The sequence below is a fragment of the Phyllostomus discolor genome, chromosome 6 (genome assembly GCF_004126475.2).
Source record: "Phyllostomus discolor isolate MPI-MPIP mPhyDis1 chromosome 6, mPhyDis1.pri.v3, whole genome shotgun sequence".
In the NCBI taxonomy this organism is placed as follows: Eukaryota; Metazoa; Chordata; class Mammalia; order Chiroptera; family Phyllostomidae; genus Phyllostomus; species Phyllostomus discolor.
Genome location: NC_040908.2, coordinates 144,404,417 through 144,427,412, shown reverse-complemented (window position 1 = coordinate 144,427,412; position 22,996 = coordinate 144,404,417). Strand labels below are relative to the sequence as shown.

The 22,996-nt window shown below is 36.4% G+C and overlaps 1 protein-coding gene across 7 annotated transcripts in view; it reads left to right on the top strand.

Moving 5' to 3' along the window:
- Positions 1-22,996, top strand: part of DCDC1 (doublecortin domain containing 1) — a 360,320-nt gene that overhangs the window by 274,567 nt on the left and 62,757 nt on the right. For 6 of the 7 annotated variants that reach the window (XM_036029173.1, XM_036029175.1, XM_036029174.1 and 3 more), the window contains 3 exons: positions 7,880-8,003; positions 16,404-16,585; positions 19,938-20,036. In XM_036029173.1, coding sequence (XP_035885066.1) covers positions 7,880-8,003; positions 16,404-16,585; positions 19,938-20,036 — 405 coding nt within the window. The remainder of the gene's footprint in view (positions 1-7,879; positions 8,004-16,403; positions 16,586-19,937; positions 20,037-22,996) is intronic. The other variant, XM_036029178.1, reaches the window with a different exon arrangement.

Genomic DNA, 22,996 nt, shown 5'->3' with positions numbered 1-22,996 from the left:
ATTTTAAGTGTTAATGTTCTTCAACTTAGAATTATATTTCTAAATTTCTAGTCCAAGGAAGTACAGTTGAACCTTGAACAGTATGAGTTTGAATTGTGTAGACCTGGGGTTTTCTCCCAATAAATACAGTCAGCTTTTTATGTCTGCATGTTTCACATCCTTGGATTCACCCTCCTGCTGATCAAATACTGGTAATATTTTCACACCCCCAACCTCGGATCCCTGGCACAGAACAACATAATGTGAAAATGTGTGGGATGCTCCTTCACAAGACTGACTTTAGGCAAAAGAGCCCTGTTGTAATTGATGTCCTTTGTGTACTTCCTACTGATACTTATTTTCCTTCTAGTGCGCTCAAACCTCATCATTCCTTTTCTCTAGATAACCATTCTTGTCCTTTTCATTTGGAACCTCCACTGTGTTCTGTTCCTCTCAGTTGCGTGTTCTTTTTTCTCAGCTGTCTCCCAGGATCTTTTCCTGATGCAGAACTAAAATATGACTCACAATAGACAATCTGTAGACCTTAATAGCCGTGTAGAGAAATATCTCTGAGGAGGGAATACTCACAAAACTACCATTTACTTCCTCATGGCTGGCAGTCTCTGTGGACTCATCCTGAGTCGGGACGGGGTGATGACTAAAGTGCACCCAAGTGCACCCCATGATTCCCTGGGAACGCACACAGTGCCTCCTAGACCAGGCAGCTGGGGTCCGTCTTTTTAATGTCAGTGTTTCTGAAGAGCGACCACTCACTGCCTCTGAGAGCATTTATTGAAGAAGTCAGAGAAGGTTACCATTGGATAAACCAGTGGGTGAAGGTCCAAGGAAGGAAAAGACAGGACAGGAGTTAATGAAAGCAGCAGTGAGAATTATAGAAGAGATAAATTATCAATGGTGACAGCAACTTGTGAAAGTTCCTCAGAAGTAAATAACAGAGAAAGTGGTAAAAGGTTCAGAGGAAGCATAGGAAAATAAGAGGACTGGAGCAGTGGAGATGACCAAGGCTATACTTGGTCATGTAGGTTAAGCTGCACAAACACTGCAAAACTTTTAGGCTGCTGTAGGAGCTCACTCCTCTCTGTATGACTGTTTATAGGTAAGGTGGTGCCTCGGAGCTGGTAGGCAGCTCTGCCATTATTATCATATGGCTTTCACCTATGGGTTGAAAGTGGCTATTCCATCTCTTGACATATTCCAGCCAGTGGGATGGAGAAAAAGGACATGTTTAATAGCTTTAAGGATAAGGTCTTCACGTCACATCTACTCACAGCTCATTTGGCTAGAACTTTGTTTGCTACATGGCTACACCCAAATGCAAGGAAATCTTCCCTTTAGCTGGATAGTGTTATGCCCATCTAAAAATCTATTGGTACCAAAGGAAGGGAGAACTGATTTGGGGGGTAACTATTCCTTCCTGCTATGGGAAAATAGAGGCACTTGAGAACTTTAAATGGTGACTGACTGTACTTGAGCAAAAGAGTTGGCTAGACCTGAGACTGGAAAATGAAAGGCTACAGATATGAATCACTTTCTCATCTAGCTATAACTCTATGTCTTGAAGAAAACATGTATTTTGCGGTTATTACATAATACCAAAGAGTGTATTCTTCTTTAGCTCTTGAAATGGCATCTCTCTCTTCTTCCCTTTCATTGTTCTAAACTCTTTATTCTCTATAACTAGAAATATTCGTGCATCCTTCAACGGCTCTCCACTCCCAGTAGTTTCTTTTCTTTTTCTTAAATTTTATATTTTTATTTTTTAGGTAGGAGGGAAAGAGAGGGAGAGAAACATTGATCAATTGCCTCTCATACACCCCCTACTGGGGACCTGGTCCGCAACCCAGGCATGTGCCCTGGCCACAAATCAAACTGGAGACCTTTCGGTTTGCAGGCTGGCGCTCTCTCCACTGAGTCACACCAGCCAGGGCCCAGCAGTTTCACTCCATAATAAAGAGTTTATATTATTTTTAGTTCTACCTGTTATAACTCTTATTGATAGTGCCATCTTTTCATTTACATACTATCTTGTGTTTTTTTTTTCAAAAAGCTTTCCCAGGTGTGTGTGTATATAAATATTTTCTTCTCCCTAAAATGCTATGATTTTTCTGAAGGGAAAAGCCCTCTCTAACTTCTTTTGGATTCCCTGTAGTGCCTCACATATTGCTGGGGACAAAAAGCAGGTGCTCGATAGACAGTTATTCATTTACCTTGTTTGTAAAAAAAAAATGACACAGAAACTTCAAAGAGTGGATCCGCCAAAGATCTGAGATACCAACTTATCATGGTTCAGGTAGCTGATAAGCAGATTCAAGAACTCAAAGATTACAGGGGCTCGACCATAACCAAGTACTATTAAAGGAAGTTTGTTTTTATTTACAAAGCTTGCACTTGATGGAGATCTTACTGCAGTTGCAAAGACAGCCTTGCTTTTACACAAGTATGAAACTCTCTATGAGAGATAATGATAGGTTTTTAATGCTGAATATAGATTACTTCTGTGTATCCAGAATCTAAATAACCAGGAAGTTCAACCAACTAGAAAAACAAAACAAATAGAGCAGACTTATTTTAAAAAGCAAACTTGCAAGAGAGGTCAGGTTCGACTTTATGAATACCTCTGTAGCCATATATAGCAGCGCATATTGCTGGCAATTACTGTTAACGCACTATAGGTTCCCACCGCATTTCACAGCTCATCTCCTGAAGTAACTTTGGGTTTTGTGCAAAGGCTTAATTAATGGTCTTCCACTGAGAGGAAAATAATATAAAATTTTGGAAATTATTATGAAATAAGAATTGTTTTCAGCATAGTTGGTGGAACCATTTCTCATTTTCAGAAATCCCCAGTTCCACACAATGGGAACATGATCATAGAGTTCTCCCTTTTAGCTTTTAGGTGCCGTTAAAATCCAGGCTCCACCCTGGTGGGTAGCTCAGTTGGTTAGAAAATCATCCCTTTATGCCGAGCTTGTGTGTTCATTCCCCAGTCAGGACACATACAAGGAGCAAGAATGCATAAATAAGTGGAACTACAAATTGATATGTAAACAAACAAACAAACAAACAAAAAACAAACCCTGGCTCTATCTCAAATACTTCGCTAGTTATCAAAGTAATGTAAAGACACAGGCAAATGGGGATATATAAGACAGAAGAACAAACTGCAAGTGCATTTATTAGTTTGTACAACATATTCCAGAAATAAAGTAGAATAATATTTGATATACAAAAGTGACTTGATCTTTGTGAATTTAGGCTGGTAAACTAATAACACTGCAGTCTTCAGTGCCTTGTTTCTGTTACGGTAAAGTTATTTAAAGTTTAAATCTTAAAAGTAATTATTTACATAAACTATTACATTTATTTTTAATATTCAGTGTAAATTGCAAAATAAATGTATCCTGAAATATTCCATACAGTGGTACTACTGGTGAAAAACTAGAACTGTCCTTGATGGACCCAGGTACCTCACTGTGTATCTAATCTTTAACCTTTATATAGCGTTTCAGATTCGTCTGTGTGTGTAGTTCCTGACTTGGAATGACTTCTTCCCTTGTCTACCAGACTCAACCTTTAGAAAACTCCAAAATCGGTTCAAGTCCATGGGAACTTTTTGGGCTATTATTAAATTCCATTGAAGTGGATAGTTTTTATATCATTATTTTTGCAAGAAGCCCATTTCTTCCTTCTATCCTTTTCTTTTTTTCAGAGACTGAGTACTTAAAATTACTCTTATAAACTGATTTCTATCAAAATAAATGTATGGAATGTATTATTGTTCTGTATGAATAATGTGCTTTCACTGTTTCTGAGGAACCATGCAATTTAAATTCATTATAGATGAATTCTAAGTGTTCTAATCTTGTGGCTTAGATAACTTAAAAAAAAACACAAACAAAAAATGAAAAGTGACCAGTTAAATAAAGAGGTCATAGTGTAAAGCAAAAAGAGTTTTTTTGGCAACTGTAGAATGGGAATTTAATATTTATATGCATGTCTGTTAAATACTGCTGAGTTAGGTTCTAATTTGCCAGAATATTTATAATCTACTGTATCAGATCCAAATTATATATTATATATTTTATCAATATGATCATTACATTGTTGAAGACAATGTAATTTTGACCTCCTGATATAACATTAGAAAAGACCATATCCCTTTTATTGGGACACATTTAGATTTGTTTTTATTGTACTTGATTTCCGAGACTGCAAAATAGTAGCTTTCTATCAAAGGCACCGAACTCCAAAGAACATTATTTAAAGCGCTTTGTCTTTCATTTCTTTATAAAACTAATTGAACAGAGAGCACTCTGGTGTATTCATGATTTCATTAATTAGACTGGAATTGATCTGATCAATCCTGGACTCAGTTTTTAAGGGAGGAGATAGCTATCTGTCAACCAAAATATTGAAAAATTTTAAGTTTTGATCTTTTAAGATACGCCTAGGAGGATATTTATAGCTTTGATCATACTCTGGGGTAAATACTCATGAAGTATTACATATAGAATTTTACCTTTAATGGAAAGGCAGGGTTAATAAAGACGTTATTTTAAATGTATAAACTTGCTTTTGAACCTCATTTGGCCACCTTGTAGGGCATGTGCGTATGTGTTTTCACATAGGCTTTTCTAAAGCGTGAGATATTTTGTTTTATAAAATGTTTCTATTGAAATACCAATTGTTTAACAACACCCTTTTCCACACTGAAGAGAAGAATGGAAACCGGTAAATAGAACTAAGTTCTTAAGGGACAGGAAGAAGGCTGCATGCAAGCGTTGCATGAATCACTGTCTCCACCTAGTGCTGGCTTTCGGGAACTAAGCTTCTCAGAGTCCTTACTGGTGCTGTAAAGTCCTGATTTATGTTATGCACATGTGCAGTCAGTGTAGCTGGGCTCGCTGGTGCCATTACAGTTATGGGTCTGTCAGCTCTTCATTTATAAAACAGAATATGAAGAGGCCTATTGCTTTTACACAGAAGCTCATGCCGTGCTGGAACTCTGCAATCTAATGGCCTTTGCTTTATATGAATGTTTATTAGCCCTGGAAGTTGAACTTGACCAGTTCCTTTTAAAGATACTCGGATGGGTTGAAGTTACATAGGCACTGCAGCCAGGAAGATGAATCTTTTCATCAACGACCTGTCCTTTACCTTATAGCAATACATCAGACCAATGGGCATCTAAAAACTTGATTGAAGTGGCAGGCCCTGGATTTTCAGAGCATTTATTTCAAATCCTCTGGTGCACAGGAAGAGACTAACAATTTTGGCTACTCACCTGGGAGAAAAGCCAGGAGAGCGTGGTTTCATGGAAGTGAAGTCAAGTCAAGAAAGTGGTCATTTGTCAGACACTGCTGTTAGTTCAGGCTGGAGAAAAGACCTTTGATTTTGGTCATGTTAAAACTGATGGCTCAGTTTCATTGGAGTTTCAGAGATGAAAATCTAATTTGAATTGGTTTATGAGGACAAGGAAGAACAAGAGATGAGTGTCTTAAGGAATGTGCTACAAAGGGACACAAGAAATAAGGCAATAACTGGAGGTAGATGTGAGGTATAGAGAAGGGTTTTTTTTAAAGACATCAAGCTGTGAGACATAATGCAGATGAAGGGACTCAGAAGAGCAGGAAAATTAACACTTCGAGATGAGAGAGGATGGGAATCTAGGTACAAGCAGAGGCGCTGGCCTGAGAGCACAGACAGCTCTGCAGTAGAGAGAGGCAGGTTCTGTGTTGCTAAAGAACAGTCTCTCCTGCCACCGCCACCGCCACTGCCACCTCTTGGTGTACAGCTTCCAAGAATTTCCAGCAAGCTTGTGGGAAACCTGGGCCCTTGAACATGAGTTTGAATACTGCAGGTGGTTCTGATGAGGCTGAGCAGTCTCGGAAAATTTTCAGGCTCAGATGACCATCATGTGTGCTAGCAGATTATGGGACTGCCCCTGTATTCTCATTCATTAATCAGTGATTTACTAGATTAATAAATGTCTATCACTTTATTTCTAGACTCAGTATTACTTAACTATAGTGATTATTCTCTTGCCACCATGTTAAATTTCTTGGCTAGTAATGATTTAAAAATTTTATATATTTAATTTTAAGTAAGATTACTGTATTACTTTTTAAATGACCAGTGACTGACTTTATTATGAAGCTTATCTCCCCTTCGTGAAATGAATTAGCTAGTTTTTTCTATCTTTATGGTTTAGAATATTTTATATTGCTTGAAAATTATCTGTTCCATGACCTGTGAAGTCATATGAGCAAGGCCATGTTTTCTGTTTTATATTTCAAATCTGTGAGGTATTTTTTAAAATTCATTTATTTTATCAGAAATTTAGTATTGAGCCCTGAGCAGCTTGGCTCAATTGGTTGGAATGTCATCCCATAACCAAAAGGTTTCAGGTTCAATTCCTGGTCAGGGCACATACCTAGGCTGTGGGTTCGGTCTCCCTTCGGGTTGAGTACCAGCCGTGGTCTGGGTGCAGAGGGGAGGCACCCAGTGTTTCTCTCTCTCCCTTTCTTTCTCTCAAAAAGCAATGAAAATGTCCTCGGTGAGGATAAAATAATAATAATAATAATAATAATAATAATAAATTTTTCATTGATTAACATGCACATGCAGAATATACTCCTAATCTCCATGATAGATATTTAACTGAATTTTTCTATTTAGTTTGTATTATATTTTTATTAATCTAGACATATATGCAAAACAGCTGGTAAAATAAATAAAAGTTTCAAAAGCATTTCTTTAAACCATTCTACTGATGTTCTAATTTTTAAATTATTTATTTCTATTTGAATATTTATTATTTCCTTTTATCTGTTTTCCATAAGATAATTTAAATAAATTAAAATAAATTGAGTTTAATACTTTATTAATTTTCCTTCTCTACTTTTTAATAAATAAGCATTTACCATTATGAATTTACCTTTGACTATAATTCTAGATGTATCTTTTAAGTCTTTATGATTGTTCTTTTTGTTGCTTTCTAAATAGTATTGGTCATGTTATTTTTTTTTCCTATCTGGTATAATAGTATTTTGGGAGGGAGAATGTGTTTTTAATATTATCTTGTGATTGAAATTATAAATTTTAAACTTTCATTTATTTCTAATTTTATTCTATCATTTGTCACAAAGATTGACTTGTTCAATTTTCATTTTAAAACTGTAATTGAAGTTTACTTGGTTAGTGGCAAATATTATAAATGCTCTAAGATTGTTGGGAAAGATGTATTTTCTTTTAACAAACTACAATGTATCTTAAAAAGTCATACTTACATTTATTACTTATAACAGTCATATATTTTATTTTTATTTTAGTAATATTGATTCCTTTAGTTTTATGAAAATTGTTTTGATTTTTATTAAATTTATTGGGATGACATTGGCTAATAAGGTCACATGGATTTTGAGTACATATTTCTGTGATACATGATCTGTATGTATATATTGTGTGCCCACCACCCAAAGTCAGACATTTTGGATCCTTATTTGTTACTTTAAGAAAAAATTGATCTATTAGATTATAATCTAGTAGGTGGTCTAGGTTGGTTCCTCTTTGAATGTCTAAAAAGTTTCATTTGAATTTTTTGTTAGTATTGTTATTTATGTCACAGTTATTATAAATGACTGTTATTCTAATTTGCCTGCCTCAAATTTCACCGTCAATTATAATATTGCCAATTTTTCCTGATTTTTAAAAATTTATTCTTTTGTTTTAATATTACTTCTATTTGTGTCTCTTGTACACAGTAAATTATTAGATTTGGGTTTTTAATTCTTTGCCTAGTTCATAATGAGTACTCGATAAATATTTCAAGAAGTGATATCTGACCTTTTAAATTTCTTTTGTCTTTTATTTTTCTTAGGTGGGCCATAAAACACGCAGGGACCAGTAAGCCGGGCCAGTGGAAGCATTCCAGGGTTGAAAATCCTCTCTGGAATAAGCTTACCTACATGTGGCCAGTCCTTCCCAGCGGCCAACTGAATGAGGTTGTATTGCTTAGTATAAGACATGGTTGTTGATACTTAAGTTTTAAGGCCCAGTGTTCATAACATTTTCCACTCAGCTTTTGATTTCAGCTGTTAGGTGCAAGAGATTAATTAATTCTGTTGTTGTATCAATTAATTGGAAACATGCATTTAAGTCTTCCATTATGGAGATGAATTTATTTTTTCTTGTTTGTTGTTATGTTTTACTTTATGTATTTTGAAATTTAATTCTTAGATACACAAACACACTCAGAAATAGTGTATCTCCATGGCGAATTGAAATGTTATCATCACGTAGACTCTCTCAAGCTCTAGCAAAAGCCTCAATTATTCAATACTAACAGAAATATTTCAGCTTTTTTTGGTTGTTTACCTAGTATTTCTTATTTTTACCCTTTTACTTTCATTGTTTGTATATTCTTCTGTTTAAGATGTCTCCAATAATCAGCATATAGTTCATGTTAAAAATGATCTGAGCATCTTTATCTCTACATAACAATTTGGTCTTTTTTATTTATTGTAATGACATATATTTAGGTTACTTGCTCTATATTTGTTCTGATTTTTCTCTGTTTCATTTTTTTCTCCATTCTCACTTTTTGATTGAGTTGTTTTCTTATATTTTTCTCATCTATTAGTTTGGAAATTATATCCTCTATTTCTACCCTTTATTTTTGTTATTAATCTAAACATTTTAACTTGCATATGTAAATGATCAAAATCTAAAATTAACAAATATATTTACTCTTCTCTCAAATAACTGAGAACATTAGAATACTTGAACTTCAATCATTTCATTTGTAACTTATACTCTAGTATTGTTGTGTGTTCTAATCTTATCTTTTAAAAAATTTCCACAAGATATTGACATTGTTGTATGCAGTTAATATCTACTTAGCTTTACCTTAAAGTTCTCTTCTTTCTTCTTATAAATTCATATTATATCTCAGTGTTTCTAGCCGGGCTTACTTTCCTTTTGCCTAGTATGCCCTTCTTTTAGCTGTTGGTAGCAAACTTCATTTCTACTTACCTGAGATGTGCTCCTTTTGCCTTCATTCTGCAGATATCCCCACTGACTTCTACCTCTCGTTGTGGTTATGGAGGAGTCAGCTATCTCTCTAAATGTTATTCCTTTGAGGGTGATCTGTCTTTTCTCCCTGACAGCTTTTAAAATCCTCCCTTTTCTTTGGTATTCTTAAGTTTCACCTTAATATGTCTGAAAGAGGATTTCTTTTTATTTCTCCTGCTTGCAGTTCTTGAATTTATGAATTGGTATCTTGCATCTTTTCTGAAAATTATCACTCATTATCTCTTCAAATACTTTTCTCCTATTTCCCCTCACTCCATTTTTCTAATTGAGAGCTCTGATTAACTGCATGCTAAGACCTCATTTTGACCTCCATGTCTCTTATCCTCTCTTTCATGCTTTCCTCTTCTTTTCTTCTTTCCAATGCATTTTTACATGATATTTTCAAACATCTTTTGTTCATGTTATTAATTTTCTATTTATTTCTATCTCATGTGTTTTATATTCCAAGTGAGGGTAATCCTGTAGTGTGAAGATTATTTTTCTCTTTTACACAGAGAGAGTGCTTGAGGTGGTCTATTTTACTTAGACCACCTACAGAGATAGTGACTTTTGTTTGCCTTTTCAATGATATTTATCCTATTGTGATTTTGTTTTATGAGCAAAGAGATTCTCCTGTTAGGCTTCCCAACTTTGCTGGGTCCTGAAAATTCTCTCCTGTGCCCTTCCCCTGCAAGACCATGGAAGCAGAGATTCAATGGAGTTTGGAAAATTCCCGTAAGATACTGTCCAGTTTCAGCACTCTGTTTACTTCTCTGGGCCTCTAGTATGTCTTGCTTTATTGTTAGGTCAATGATACATTCTAAAAGATTTGAAAAAATATTTTATCCTTATTTTTTAGTTGTTTTGTTATATTTTATGGCTTCAATCAAGGTTTTTTTCCTTTACCCTGGAATTACAATTCCCTGTGCCTCTCCACTGATGGAATCAGAGTCTCGGCCTTTAGGGGGAAGGGCTGCTGGGGTCTGAAACCAGGAAGTCATTGTGTAGGGCCCCAAACGCCCATCTATGTAGACTGCAGTGAAGCAACAGTCCAGAACACTGAGTTTTGTTGAAAGAGAAAGGAGCTCTTTAAAATACCAGAGCCTGTGTATTGGGTAACCTGAGCCAGTGGCTAGGCGAATTATGTGTCTAAGATTCAGGGTTTGTAGCAATATGAGAGCCAACGTGGAGGCCAGGGTGGAGGAGGGCACAGGAAGACCAATAGACCCAGCATTAGACCAAGAAAAAAAAACAAGAATTGCTCTAATTATAAGATTTACTTCAGAGATTCAGGAAGGGCAGAGGCCAAAACCCAGGGTGTAGGGAGAATAACTTATCTCCTCAACTGGTGATGAGCAGGTGCCAGCAGGTTGTCCAGTGGCCAAAGAGGTCAAGAGGCACATCCTCAGAGACCTATAAAGGTGAAAAACAAGTAGCCACATAGAGGCCATGGTCCACTTTTCCCAATGGTATTGAACTTTCATCTCTACCCAGAAACTACAGTGAGAAAGGGGAAAGGAAAGGTGTATTGTTGAGGGCAAACAACAGTTCCGGTCTGAAGTTCGAAACTTCAATTTGATTGAATATGTATACAAAATACAGAGCTAAAACGAAAAAGACTTTTCAAAATTTGCAGAAACTTGGGCACCTGTCATTAAACTATCAAGTTTCCGACCCATGTAACAGGATGGGGGAAGACAGGGCTTCCTCAGACGTAGTGTGCTTTCTTATACAGGGAAGGACAGGAAATTATAACGACTGCAAATTTAACAGATATCATGCTTACATTTTTTAACCTTGGTATACAAGTAAAGTAATTCAGTTAATTCATTAATTTAAATAATGAATGGTAATTATATTAGGAAACTTAAGTTAACCAGGTCCTTTTAACCTTTAAAAAGTTAAAATTTTGCAGGTTCAATTCTCAGTCAGGGTACATGCCTGGGTTGCAGGCCATGACCCCCAGCAACCACACATTGATGTTTTTCTCTCTCTTTCTCCTTCCCTTCCCTCTCTAAAAAAATAAATAATAAAAATTTTAAAAAAATTAAAATTTTGCCAGTAGTCTGGGATTTGACAACTAAGTATTCTTAGAGATGAAAATAGATTATTCCAAAGTTCTCTAGCCATTCAAATAGAGCAGCAGTGTTTGAGTGGAGCAAATAAGAAGCAGGCAGGCCCTCATGTGTAAGCCAAAGGGAAAGGATGAAGGCATTAAATTAGCTGAGGTTTGACAAATAGATCATATGTGGCAAGAATGCTCAGCCTAAGAGTTCTGTTATTTCTTGAAATATTTGAGGAAGAGAAGGAAATGCTTACCAACCAGGGAACTCAGTTCTCATTCAAATTAAATGTGATCTATTTCATTTAAAATCTGGATTTATCTTATATGAAGGAACCATATTTTCTTGCGATTCTATTTCCATATAATTTATTTCTTAAGTAAAGATACAATTTTATGTGTGTATAATTAAATGCAATTACTTTTTCTTAAGAAGACTTCCCATTTAGATAAATTGCAATGAAAAATGTGATATATTGTAGGATTCAGAACACTGTGGTCACTGTAAGCATATGTATTAACTTTATTCTAGCTTTAATCTTCCAATTTACTATAATACTTATCTAATCATTAATCATTATATATTTATGCAATGCAGATAGAGCAAGGAAGGAGAGAGACATGGTCTCTACCTTCATGGAGTTTACAGTTTAAGAAATATAGGCTGTGAGTCGAAAGGAAGGGACTGGAAAAGGAAGAAGGCAGACTTGGTGAATAGAGGACAGAGAAGGGAGAAAGAAGAAACTCACATGAAAAGTTTGGTGCCTCTGAAATCAAGGCTGTTTGTTGAGCCAGTCCACTCACTATAAGGTCAGTATGAGAGGGAAGGTAGACAGGCTGATTGATGAGCCTGAAAATTAAGTCAAAATATTGAATCTAAGAAAACCACCTAAGAAACACTATCCTGTGTGAGGCTCACATTCTTCTGTTAACTCCTTGATAAGAGCTTTTCAGAGCAGACTGAAAACCAAGGGAAGAGATGGGGAAATAGGGACAACAGGAGTTCTTTTGTGGTGACTGAGATGACATTAATACCAAAATAGTTGCCTCTCAGTGGTGGCAGTGGGTCTGAGAACTGACTCCATGCTGTTCTTGCTGCTACGTATTATTCAGCCTGAAGGGCAATCAATACCATGTTTTGTAAGCAAGGAACATTTTATGTCTTAGGATGTCTATATTTTAAAAATACAGCAAGACCTACTAAAAACAAGATCAATGAATTATTTTGTTTTTTCTGTGATGTTCACTGGAACAGTTTCCAGGAACTCAAATTATTTTCTCAACTCTTGGAGAAATGTTGTAAATTGAGAAGTTGTATTTCTAACCATGTAAAAGGTAAGAAGCAAAGGATTTTCGGATTCCAAAATGAAATCATTACAGAAAGTGAGCCCAAAGAAGCTTAAAATTTTGGAATGAGCAACTGAATAGTGATTTTAAAATTTCTAAATTACTGAATTAAAATATATCCATCTGGAGGGGTACATGTTAAACAAAAAAAGTTAAAAGTGTGCATTTTATTAATCTGTTAAGATATGATGATAATTAACTATAACTATAAAGGGGAATGATGGATATGTAGGAAGGCCCAAGAGAGAAAATTAAAGAATCAGTAGCTTATTAATAATAAATAGATGAAGGAAGGCCAATTTGATTAAGAATTTAGGTCATTGGTTAAGAGCTGGACTCCCAAAGAAGCACAGGGGGCTCTGGTTATAAGAGAGGGATGAGAAAGATAAAACAGAATTATCCATGGAAGCAAGCACCGTGGTGCAGCAAGGTCTCCTGACAATGCAGCTGTGCCATGGAGTGGTGTGAACACAGAGAAAAGGACTAAAAAAAAATGAATGGGAACATAAGAATTCCAACGGAGAAAACAGAGGGGCAGGAAATAACACTCCAGTAGGCTTAATCCATGATTTTTTGTTGTCCTTCATTTTCCTGATACCTATTGCTCTATGTCTATGAAGAACCTTCCATAAACAAAAGACCACGTGCCTTGGTCTGTATTGGTCTAACATGCCAGCACATCTCTCCAACCCACATGCACCTTTATCTTTGTCATGTTCACTGGACAGTGCCCAGGCACTAGGACCAGCTCTGTAGTGATGGAGCTTTTTGCCTCCTCAACACGAATCACCCTTCTTTGGGTATTTGTACCCATATCCCCTTTAGGAAACTTCTTCCACTTTTAAGTTCATGAGAGTATGGTGCTTTTGCTTGGGCTTCTCAGAAAGCAGAGCCTGCAGCAAAAGGCTCATGTGCTACTACTTTCTTAGGAAACGCAGTCCCGGGAGCAACAGTAAGGGACACACAGGGAAGGAAGGAAAGCCAAAGTGAGAATGTGTCATCAAACTGTCCCCCAGGGAGCCATTTAAACAGTGTTCTTAGGAGAGTCTCTCCTATAGGAGAAAGAAGGAAGAATTTATCCATCAGCTTCTATCCCTCTTTGGTCAAAGGTTTGCCCAAGGGCACACACCCAGGGATGGGTCAGAGATTCAAATACAGGAATTCTGGGTCTCAGAGTCCAAGCTTGTAACCATTCACAAGATGTTCTCATGGATGTTGGTCAGTGATAAGGAGAAAATAGAAGCAAACATAGGGGATGGGGAGTGTTGGGGAATGGGGTAGGGCAGGGCAGGGTTTGGAAATTTTGATTTAGTCTGGGAAGGCTTTTTTGAGGTAATATTTGAGTAAAGTGTTGAACAAGCAAATCCAGGGCACATGCATGCCAGGAAACACAGAGATCCTGAGATGGTGTTTTTGAGGAACAATGGGGTGAGTAGGGGGAGAGCAGCAGGAAATGAGGCCACACAAAGAAGATGGGTGGGTGCAGGTCACACAGAGCCTCAGGCCATTGTAAGACCTTTGGCTCTTACTCTCAGATGGGAAGCTACCGGAGGGCTTGGATCAAAATAGTGATCTGATCACTAGAATAACAGGGCGGAAAGGGGCTAAGGTAGAAGCAGGGATAAGCAGTTAGAAGGCTTTTGCAAACCCTAGGTGAGGGGAAGTAATGTCTTGGACCAAGGTGATGGGACTGGAGGTGATAAAATGTAGCTGGGTCCTTGGTAGGTTTTGAAAGTGAAAGCAAGTTTTGCCTCTTATTAATTTAGAAATAAATAATTAAAATAATTAGAAAAGGTCTTATATTGGTAAATTTAAAAAGATATTTTAACTAATAAGATAATTAAGAAATCATAATGAAAATTTAAAAGGCAAATATTTAGAACCAAAGAAAATGTGCCTAAAGCGTATTTGAAGGAAATTTATAACCTTAAATATTTACATTGAAAAACAGAGGTTAAAAATCAATGAGATTGCATTCAACTTGAGAAGTAAGGAAAATAATAGTGGGATGAGCTCAAAGAATTAGAAGAAAGGAAATAATAAGTTAGGGAAGAAATCAATATATGATACACATGAAACAGAATCAACAAAGTCAAAAATTCTTTCTTAATAATATTAATAAAATGGATATACCTTGCTGAACTGGTTAACAAAAAAAGAGTAAAGGTAATATTAGGAATTAAAGATATAAATATAGATGCTGAGAGATTTAAAAGATAATACAAATATGGTTTAAGTAGCCTCATGATAAATAATATACATAAATAAAATAACCACTTTTCTAGGTAAAAGTAATTTAACAAAATGGAATCAAGAAGGAATTGAAAGCCTGAGTAGCCAAGTAATCACAGAAGAAAGAGAGTCAGTAGTTAAAATATTCTCACAAGGAGAACACCATATCCAAATAGTTTTATTGGCAAATTCTAAACATGTAAGAAACAAATATTCAGAAATATTATAAAAGAAGCAACACTTCCCAATTTACTTTATGAGACTAAGATAAATTTGATACTAAACCTTGATGAAGATAGTACAAGAAAATTACATTATTTTATTTATGAACCTACATGCAAAAATCCTAAGGAAAATATCAGCAAATTGAATTCAGCAATCTCTTAAAAAGATAATGCACTGTGACTAATTTTGATTGATTTAGAAATGCAAGATTAGTTTAAAATTTTAAAAATCAATTACTGTGATTAACACATAGCCAATGACAAGATAGATAATCATATCAGCACATTTCAATAAATGCAGGGAAGACAGCCAGTTTCCAAAGGCAGCATGGTACTCGACTGGGATGGAGAAACTGACAAATTGAAGAAAATAAAACACACAAAACAGACCCACACTTACATGGAATTGTGATATTTTACCGGGTGGTTACTGCAGATTAATGGAGAATTAATTGCTGTCAGGACAATTGTTTATACAGACAGAAAAAGAGAGAAAGAAAGAACTTGGACCTTGCCTAATATCACCTCTGATCATGCCTTTCCTCATTTACTCTTCTTCCACAAACATCTGTTTTTGAGAGTGGCAATACCAGTCACACAAGCTACACACCTGGGAGCCACCCTTACTTTCTTTTATTCTTCCAAACATCCTGTTCTGTTAATCCTCACATCTGATACAAACACTGCCCCATCATTTTACCCCCTTTACTGCGCTAACTCCTTCTAAGGCTTCAGATCGAGTATGCGGCATTTCTGAGTTAGGTTCTCGTATGTGGGCCCATCACACCTCATGCATATACCCTGTTGCTATTGTACTTACACTATGTAATTGCCAGTTTATTTCTAGGTTAACTTTCTGAGCACCACTAGAAATTCTTCGTCGAGGAGTATCTTATCTTGTTCATAGTTTTATTTCCAGTGTCTGGCACTGTTCCTGGAACACAGTAAACGACATTTGGATAATGTATGAATTAATAAATAAATGAATACAAATTAACTGAATCCTGGTACTAAAGCATCTGAAATGTGTTTTATTATCTCACTATGTTTTTTTGAGTGTTCCCCAAATATATTCTTCTTTGCTAAGTAGATTTAGTTTAAGATCATATTATTTCAGGTTGTAAAGCCACTTTTCCTACCTTCTTAATTTCCTCATATTAAAGATATTTCACACATGAACAAAGTTAATTCACTTCTATTTTCCTAGAATGATGCTTCTCTGAAGGGGAATAAATGTTCCATGTTGTAACACAATACAGGTTTTACCTACACTTAAAAAATTATTATCCTTCCTCTATATTCAAATAAAACATTAACTAGACTTGTCTGGAATATCTTAGGTTGCCAACACACGTTTGATGGATGAAGGAAAGACTAAAAGTATAAGCAGCATGTTACATTTTATTATATCGAGAAGTAACTCTTCTTATTTATTGCCAATTGTTTTTTGGCATTTCTTTCTGAAGGAGTTTGATTGGCCAATAGAAGGAATGCTTGTTCCGAACAGTCCTCCCATGAAGAAACCCGTCTGCAAGTCACCGCAGCAGTGTGGGCCTGTGAGACTCAGGGTTCTGAGGAATGGAGACAAGAATAAAAGCAGAGCCCTTGCTATAATCAGTCCAGACGCCTCACCTGGGCGAAAACTGCAGTAAGAACAGCATGCTCATTTTTCCCATTAAATACATTTTCTAAGTTCTACAGATTTTTGTCTTCTACATTACAGATGTTTTCCTGAGAGAATTCTGTGTTTATTTTTTTAAAGGGCTCCCATGTTGATATTTGGAGATAAAAATAGATCCTAAGATTCATTTAGTTTCTATGTCAGGAAATATTCAAACTCTTGACTTAGGCTAGGCATGGGATAGAATAATGAGTTAGAAATGAGTAGTTCTGAAAAGGTTTTCTATCAATGTCTATTTTGAATTAATGATTTTGATTTTTAATGTATTTTGAAATTACTGAGCTCATAAATTGCCTCTTAAATATAGTTTCACAATTCCTTATTAAAGTCATTATTATACAGAATTATTTATGTCTATATCTTTGGCATATTTCACAAATAAATATAGTTCTCAAAATATAACTTTATATAATTTTATATCCTTGACTTTATCATTGTAGAAAGGTATTGATCTGTACTTTTGCTTACATTATGAGATTTGAATAAAATATTCCCAAATAACCAAGCTTTCTCCAGCACTGGAGAAAAATCACCTGCTGTATTTTCATTTTATGACAAAAGGAATCAGAGATCAGTGCAAAGCTCTGATCTAAAGAATGAGTTAAACACATTGTTTCTCATATGATTAGCAGTGATATTACCTCTTGACCTTTCCTTTGAGATGTTTAGAATATTTGAGGCTGCTGATAATAGTTTAATATAACTTTCTTCAAATTGATTAAATACACTTCATACATCGCTGAACAATGAGTAACATTCGGATCGGCTGTCCACTGAACTGCCTTGTAAAGATGATAAAGTAAAAAATTAATCTCCAAAGTAAAGTCAAGCCTGAAATTGAAATCTTTGACGCATACAGTTCATAATTAGCTCATTCTGCTAGATGTAAAATGTGAGGGTAAAGCCCTTAAAGTTCTATGTGACTTTTCTTAGCATGCCAACTTAACAAATAATTTCAGTCCCCTCCTACATTTATTTTTTCTTATTCTGTATCTTTGTGGTTCAAAATTACATACGGATTTTGTCTTTTCTCATTAACGGTTTTGAAATGCAGGGTTCAATAAGGTAGTCCCAGCATACTCTGAGGGATTCGTTCATTTGGACAGCTGCTCTAGCAGAGAGTACGCAAAAGCCTCTGCTGTCCATGCTCATGGAACAGTGTGTCCTGGCTAATCAAATATTCGCTTTGTTCACTACATGAATTAACTATTCCCAGATAATTAAATTACACTGGCGTACACTTGCCTCTAAAACTCTGCTGAATGTGTTTTCATTTTTCTTGGCTGATTCAGAAAGTTTTCTGCAGGACCATCACTATAGCATTTCCCCCCGAGGTGGGTGTAAGTCCTGGCAACAGAGAGTGTAAATGGAGAGAGACTCGCTGACATTGCAGGGAGGCTGTGTTCACACTGTGTGCTATACCAAGGGCACCCAGAGCCATGCACAGTGGAAACCTTGCTGTGCTGCTTTTAACATATCCAGGTCGGATATCTCCTCTTCCAGAATAAATAAAGGCAAATGATATGTAGGGGAAAATTGCTTGTATTAACCTGAAACTTATTTAAAAGAAGAAAGAGGGGTGGGCTCTTTGGTGTCTTTATAAGCAAAATCAGCCCAGAGTGATGAAGTATGGGTCCACTTTAAGCAAATCCTGCTCTGGTAGCATACCACCCTTTAGTTATTTAATCATGCATTTTTTTAGCATAATCCACTGCATATTTTTTATTTTAATTATTGTTCAAGTACAGTTTCCTGCCTTTTACTTCCATCCCAGCCCACCCCACCAGCCCCCCCACCTCCCTCCCATTTCCACCCCCCCGTTTTTATTGTCCATGTGTCCTTTATACTCATTCCTGCAAACCCTTACTATTTTCCCCTGAAATTCCCTCCCCTCCCCCCATGCATTCTTGACACTTTGATGAGGTTTGGTCGTCGTCATTGATTCCTCCATCCACAAAGCCAAACGGAAATCAAATGGCATTTCTTGGTTGCTTAGTGGATGGTTATCTTAGTGAGTGAGAAAATCTTGTCAGATAGTCTTGATAATGGTTGTCAAATTTATGTAAATCGAGACAATCATGATTTCTGTGTCACAGGTAAATTTTATCTCTCAGAACTGTAAACAAAGTTGAACAAAGAAAATTTTGCAAGTGATATGTTAAGGAATTATAAGAGGAAAGATTTAATTTAAAGCTGTATTTCACATAGTTTTAATGAGAAAGGTACTAGTAAGTTATAATCCCTGCATTCACTCAAGCTCCTTTTATGGCCTCTTCTGACCAGTCCCTGCTGATTTCTCTAGCTGCATCTCTTATCAACACCTCCCCCCAATTTTTGCTTTTAAGTGCCCTCCACTTACCCACACTTCCCAGCTGCCTCAATAATAAAGATCTTCTGAGAATAAGTTTGGACGTCATCACTGGATGTTGACTCTGAACTTGACACTTTCCTCACCATCCCTGACTTGGCTGCCTCTTCTGTGAACCTCTTTGCTTTCCAGCACCAGAGCTCCTGCCACTCTTTGTGATTATCTGCTTATGTCTCCATCCCAGAGACAGAGGACCAGATGTGCTCTTCACCATATAGGTGCTGTCTGCTATGGGGTGACCACGGACAGTGTGTCCTGGTCGACCAAGTGTTCAGTCACTTTATTCACCACATGATTTGGGGAATACGATAGCCCTAGATCTGTGCTTATGAAGTGAATAAATTAATTAATGGTTAACTTTATTTGATTACAATTTTAATAAATTAACGAGATAATAATTGTATTTGACCACTATGTCTTTCATTTAATAAAATGTAGAGATTTTAAAAATATACATAATAGCTTCCTAACTTGAAAGTTTGAAGAGATATATAGTCTAAGCAAGTGTCTTTTTTCTATGATGATTATTATGTATTTTTCAGTTTAATAATTTTTAGGTTTGGACTGATTGCCTATAATATATGGCTTATATGAGTAAACATATACATGTGAATAATATATGAATAAAGCATCCCAGAAAAAAATAAATTACATCTCCACATTTTCTTTATACTTGATAAATTCATATCTTGGAGTGCTCAGCATTAATAAAAGAGAGTTATAATTTTAAAAATTTATTTTCTTGTATAAATTGCTCATAGTATAAATATTATTGAAGCTTAATATTTCATTGTGATAGTTTTGAAACCCTATTTTTCAAAGAAAGATAGATTATCTTAGGGAAAATTATGATAAATTAAAACCACGATATTTTTACATATTTAAACACGTTGAAAGATCATTGGCAATACATACTGACATATTAATCAAGTCTTAAATCATTTGTTTCAGAACTGTTGACACAGAAATGAAAGAGAATGTGAAAAACGATGTCACTAAACATTCTGAAACAGAAACAAACCAGACTGAATTTCATCAACTTCTGGAGAGGTAAATACGTAGTATCCCAAATGCCAAGATATTTTCCATTCAAATGCCTGAATGATTGATTATGTGTAATGCAGAACACAAAATACATATGTACCCACATAAGAAAATCATTGTTCATATAATAATTCTAAAGTCTTTAATCTGTGAAATACATCAACTATGTGAGTTCATGATACCCAATGGCAATTAATGCAATATCCCCAAAATTCCAAGGCAATTTCCCCAAGCTTCTGAACTACCAACTTCGTAAATATAAATTATTCCCATTTTTTAAAATATATTTTATAAATTTATAGCACTTTTCTTTGGTTTATATTTACCAAATTGAGGGCAACCTAGTTAACTTACTTTAAATCAAATTTTCTATGTCAGTAACATATATCTCATTTGTGAAATGTTGTAATTTTTATTTTGATCAATATATTTCTACCAAAACAAAAATTATTCCCATAGAATTTGATAACTGTTCAAGGTAGAGCACCTAGTATAGACTTTTTTGCAGCATGTATCTTGTGGAATATGAGGAGGCAGTCTTACAGAATTTAAAAGAAATTATGCTACCCTTTAATTATTCAATAATTCCCACAAAACAATTTTGAGGGTCTTTTTTTATTGTTGTTGGTTCTTCCATTTAAAAAGCCTAAGAAAGATCTAATAGCATAACAGCCCCTTTAAAAATAGTAATATAGAATGTTTTTGTTGATACCTAGTGTTGCAGGAAACATGGGGTATTTGAAAAACTATTGGGTTAAGAGTAAGGGGAATTGATTTTTATCTCAGCCTTGCCATTAGCTAGCTGGAAAACTTCAGCAAAGCACTGCCTTTCTCAGGTTCTTTCCCTCTCTGTTAAACAGGATCGTTGAATGAAAAACTAAAAGGAAGGTGAGAAAGAATTTTATTCTTGTCAGTATCTGTTGAGTTCATATCATGTGTACCAACCAGTCTTAGATATTCTACAGAATATATATATATTTTTAAGGGCAAGATGTACCTTGCTCTCAGGAGACTCCTGATTTGTTGGGAAGAGAGTTTGCTTACTGAAACAGTCAGAAAGGGCAGCTTTAATTGTACAGACGTGGAAATGATCGAAGGATCACTTGATCTATAACCAGGAAAGAGAGACAACCTCATGAAGGGTAGCTGTCAGGAAAGACGGCATGGAGAGGAGAGAAAATAAGAGATAAAAAAAATAGATAGAAAGCAGGAAGATAAAGAAGGAAGCACATTCCCACAGCTTTTTGTACATTTTGTTACTGCTTTAAGTAACCAGGACAATGGGGTGGGACTCCTGGGGAGAGGGAGTCCTCACAGGTGATTGGCAGAAGGCAGGGTATCCACAGAACCGGAAATACACCTCCGACCTTCTCTCCTGCCCTTTGCTCTCAGGGCATCCTGGGTGGTATAGAAATACAGTCTCGGGAGCTGATACCATCTGATGCTCCTCCTCCACCCCAGTCTGAGAAAGCAAAGAGAGAGAAGACTCTACTTTTCTGGATTCTGTAAATCTGAGCAGGCCATGTGATGGCCCATCCTAGCTCCTGGTGTGAGATGCAGAGGACTCGACTCCTCCGGCCTTTGCCTGCCCGGAACAGAGAAGTCCAAGACTGCTTGCTCAGCGTCCCAGCCTGTCTGCTCACATTGTAGATCGAATATCTTCTTATTCTCTCATGATGGCCACTCAGATGGTCATATGAGGTGGTGAAAGATGCAAAGAGATTTAGGTTTCAGTTTTAGCTGTCTTACTAGTTATATGACCTTGGGCAAAGAACTTTATCTCCAGGCTCAGTTTCCTCATCAGTAAAATGGGCCTCACAGAAATGAGGATTCACTGAGAGAGTAGACATGAAATGCTTGCAGTGCTTGGTCCATTTTACACTGTTGCTGATTTTTACGTGAGGGTGCTTTAGAGGCATCACGCATTTAATCTGTAAAATATCCCTATTAGTTCAGTACTACTATATCTGTCTTTTACTAAAGGGGAAAATGAGGCTCAGAGATGTTAGTGACTTCTCCAAGGTCATGCAGCCAGTGCGTGACAGGGCTAGGATTTGAACCCAGACGATCTGACTTCAGAGTCCATGTTCCTTATCAAGCAATCAAGAGCCATTTTTTCCCTCACCTCCTCCCATTTATATTGGCTGACATGTGAACTAGTTAGAGAAATAGAGAGAAACAGCTTATTCCCAAACTCTTCAACCCACCTACCTGAGGTGGGTTGAAGAGTTTGGGAATCAAATCCAGCACTATTAAAACTAGGGTTTGAGAATAGGAAGGAAAAAAGATTCGTCGACCACTTTCTAGTGTCCCAAAACAGGATGCACGCATAGTCCAAACATTCTTCTGGGAAAATTTGAGGGGGAGCAGAGCTGATGATGCCACTCTTCTTAGGTCGGGCTGGAACTGCTTGGACCTGAAAGATACTGATTTGGGGAAAGCAGAAGGAATGAAGTTGGGTCTTTGGTTGATGCTCAAGAGAATCAGGCCAATCTTGTGACTGGGGCTCCATCGTCTTACAGACCTTCCTACTCCCATCCCGCCAACCCCTGCAGGTGTGAAACTCAGCCCAGTCCTCCTCGGTTCACCAGCTTCCAGACTTGTGACATGAGAAGCAGAAAGTTAGTTCCCACTGGCTTATTTCCTTCTAAGACCTCTCACAGAAACGGAGGCCTAATTATCTGCCCAATTGCCTTTTCCCGCCTAAGGAAATAAAATTGAGAAGTATTCTTTGTACAGCCAAGTCTTCCTGATGAGCCTAACATCCCTTCTAATTCATTTGCTACAGGCAGTACATTCTAATATAAAATATATTTAGCAAGAGCCTTTCACTTCCTTCTTCCAATGGCAGGGTCATCGCGACAGCATTCTTTAGAAAAGCCTCATCAGTCTCCTTCAGCTCTACCTCCTCTCCCCCAGCGTTCCACCTCTTTTCCTCTAGCCTAAGCTGGCCATATAGATTCCAG